This window comes from Pterocles gutturalis, unplaced genomic scaffold (genome assembly GCF_000699245.1).
Source record: "Pterocles gutturalis isolate BGI_N339 unplaced genomic scaffold, ASM69924v1 scaffold23435, whole genome shotgun sequence".
NCBI classification, from domain to species: Eukaryota; Metazoa; Chordata; class Aves; order Pterocliformes; family Pteroclidae; genus Pterocles; species Pterocles gutturalis.
In genome coordinates this window covers 677-1,726 of record NW_010146481.1, presented here as the reverse complement: position 1 = coordinate 1,726, position 1,050 = coordinate 677, and the positions used below count along the sequence as shown (strand labels likewise).

General features: G+C 65.1%; 1 protein-coding gene across 1 annotated transcript in view; it reads right to left on the bottom strand.

Annotated features, from left to right (window-relative positions):
- Positions 1 to 1,050, bottom strand: part of LOC104470733 (leucine-rich repeat LGI family member 3-like) — a gene marked incomplete at both ends in the record, with an annotated part of 2,033 nt that overhangs the window by 358 nt on the left and 625 nt on the right. The window contains 5 exon segments of the mRNA XM_010085768.1: positions 14 to 146; positions 149 to 206; positions 273 to 400; positions 403 to 468; positions 746 to 805. Coding sequence (XP_010084070.1) covers positions 14 to 146; positions 149 to 206; positions 273 to 400; positions 403 to 468; positions 746 to 805 — 445 coding nt within the window.

The following is a 1,050-nucleotide window of genomic DNA, read 5'->3' as shown; positions in this document are numbered from 1 at the left end:
GATGACAAAGTACCAGTCGCCGTCGATTTGGAAGGCTTCGATGTCATTTGGCTTACGGGTCTTCTGGCTGTCGATATCTTGGATTTTGATGAATTTATCCACGGCGGTGTCCCAGCGGTAGATGTAGGAGCCGCCGAAGAGCTGAGCCACCACCACGTAGAGCTGGTCCTGCGCCACGATGGGCTTGCAGTGCACCGCCGAGTGAGCTGCGGGGCAGAACCCGTCACACCGCGACCGTGCCCATCCCCAGTCACCCAATGGGGGGTCCCAACCGGGGAGGAGCCCCCCAGCCGGATGGCTTACCGGGGATGCGGTCGAAATCCCGCAGCTTGCGCTCCACGTAGTCCCACTTGAGGATGGCGCAGCTGCTGGCACCAGGCTGTGCCAGGGCCACGTACAGGTCACTGGCGTAGGTGAAGGGCTCGGCCGACACGGACTGGAAGGGCAGGACCTGGTGCACCACGAAATCTGGGGGGAGAGGCGGTGGTGAGGGTCTGGGTGCCTGGGATGGGGGGGTGACGGCCAGCTGCAGTCCCTTACCCGTGGTGACACACTGGAAGTCACCCAGCACCAGGTCGCGGATGCGCTGGGCAGGGGGTGACAGCCAGCTGTGGTCCCTTACCCGTGGTGACACACTGGAAGTCACCCAGCGCCAGGTCGCGGATGTGCTGGGCAGGGTGTGACGGCCGGCTGCGGTCACTTATCGGTGGTGACACAGGGGTGCCGGCCAGCTGCGGTCCCTTACCCGTGGTGACACACTGGAAGTCACCCAGCGCCAGGTCGCGGATGCGCTGGGCAGGGGGTGACAGCCAGCTGTGGTCCCTTACCCGTGGTGACACACTGGAAGTCACCCAGCGCCAGGTTGCAGGGTCGCGGATGCGCTGGGCAGGGGGTGACAGCCAGCTGTGGTCCCTTACCCGTGGTGACACACTGGAAGTCACCCAGCGCCAGGTTGCAGATGCGCTGGGCAGGGGGTGACGGCCAGCTGCGGTCCCTTACCCGTGGTGACACACTGGAAGTCACCCAGCGCCAGGTCGCGGATGCGCTGGG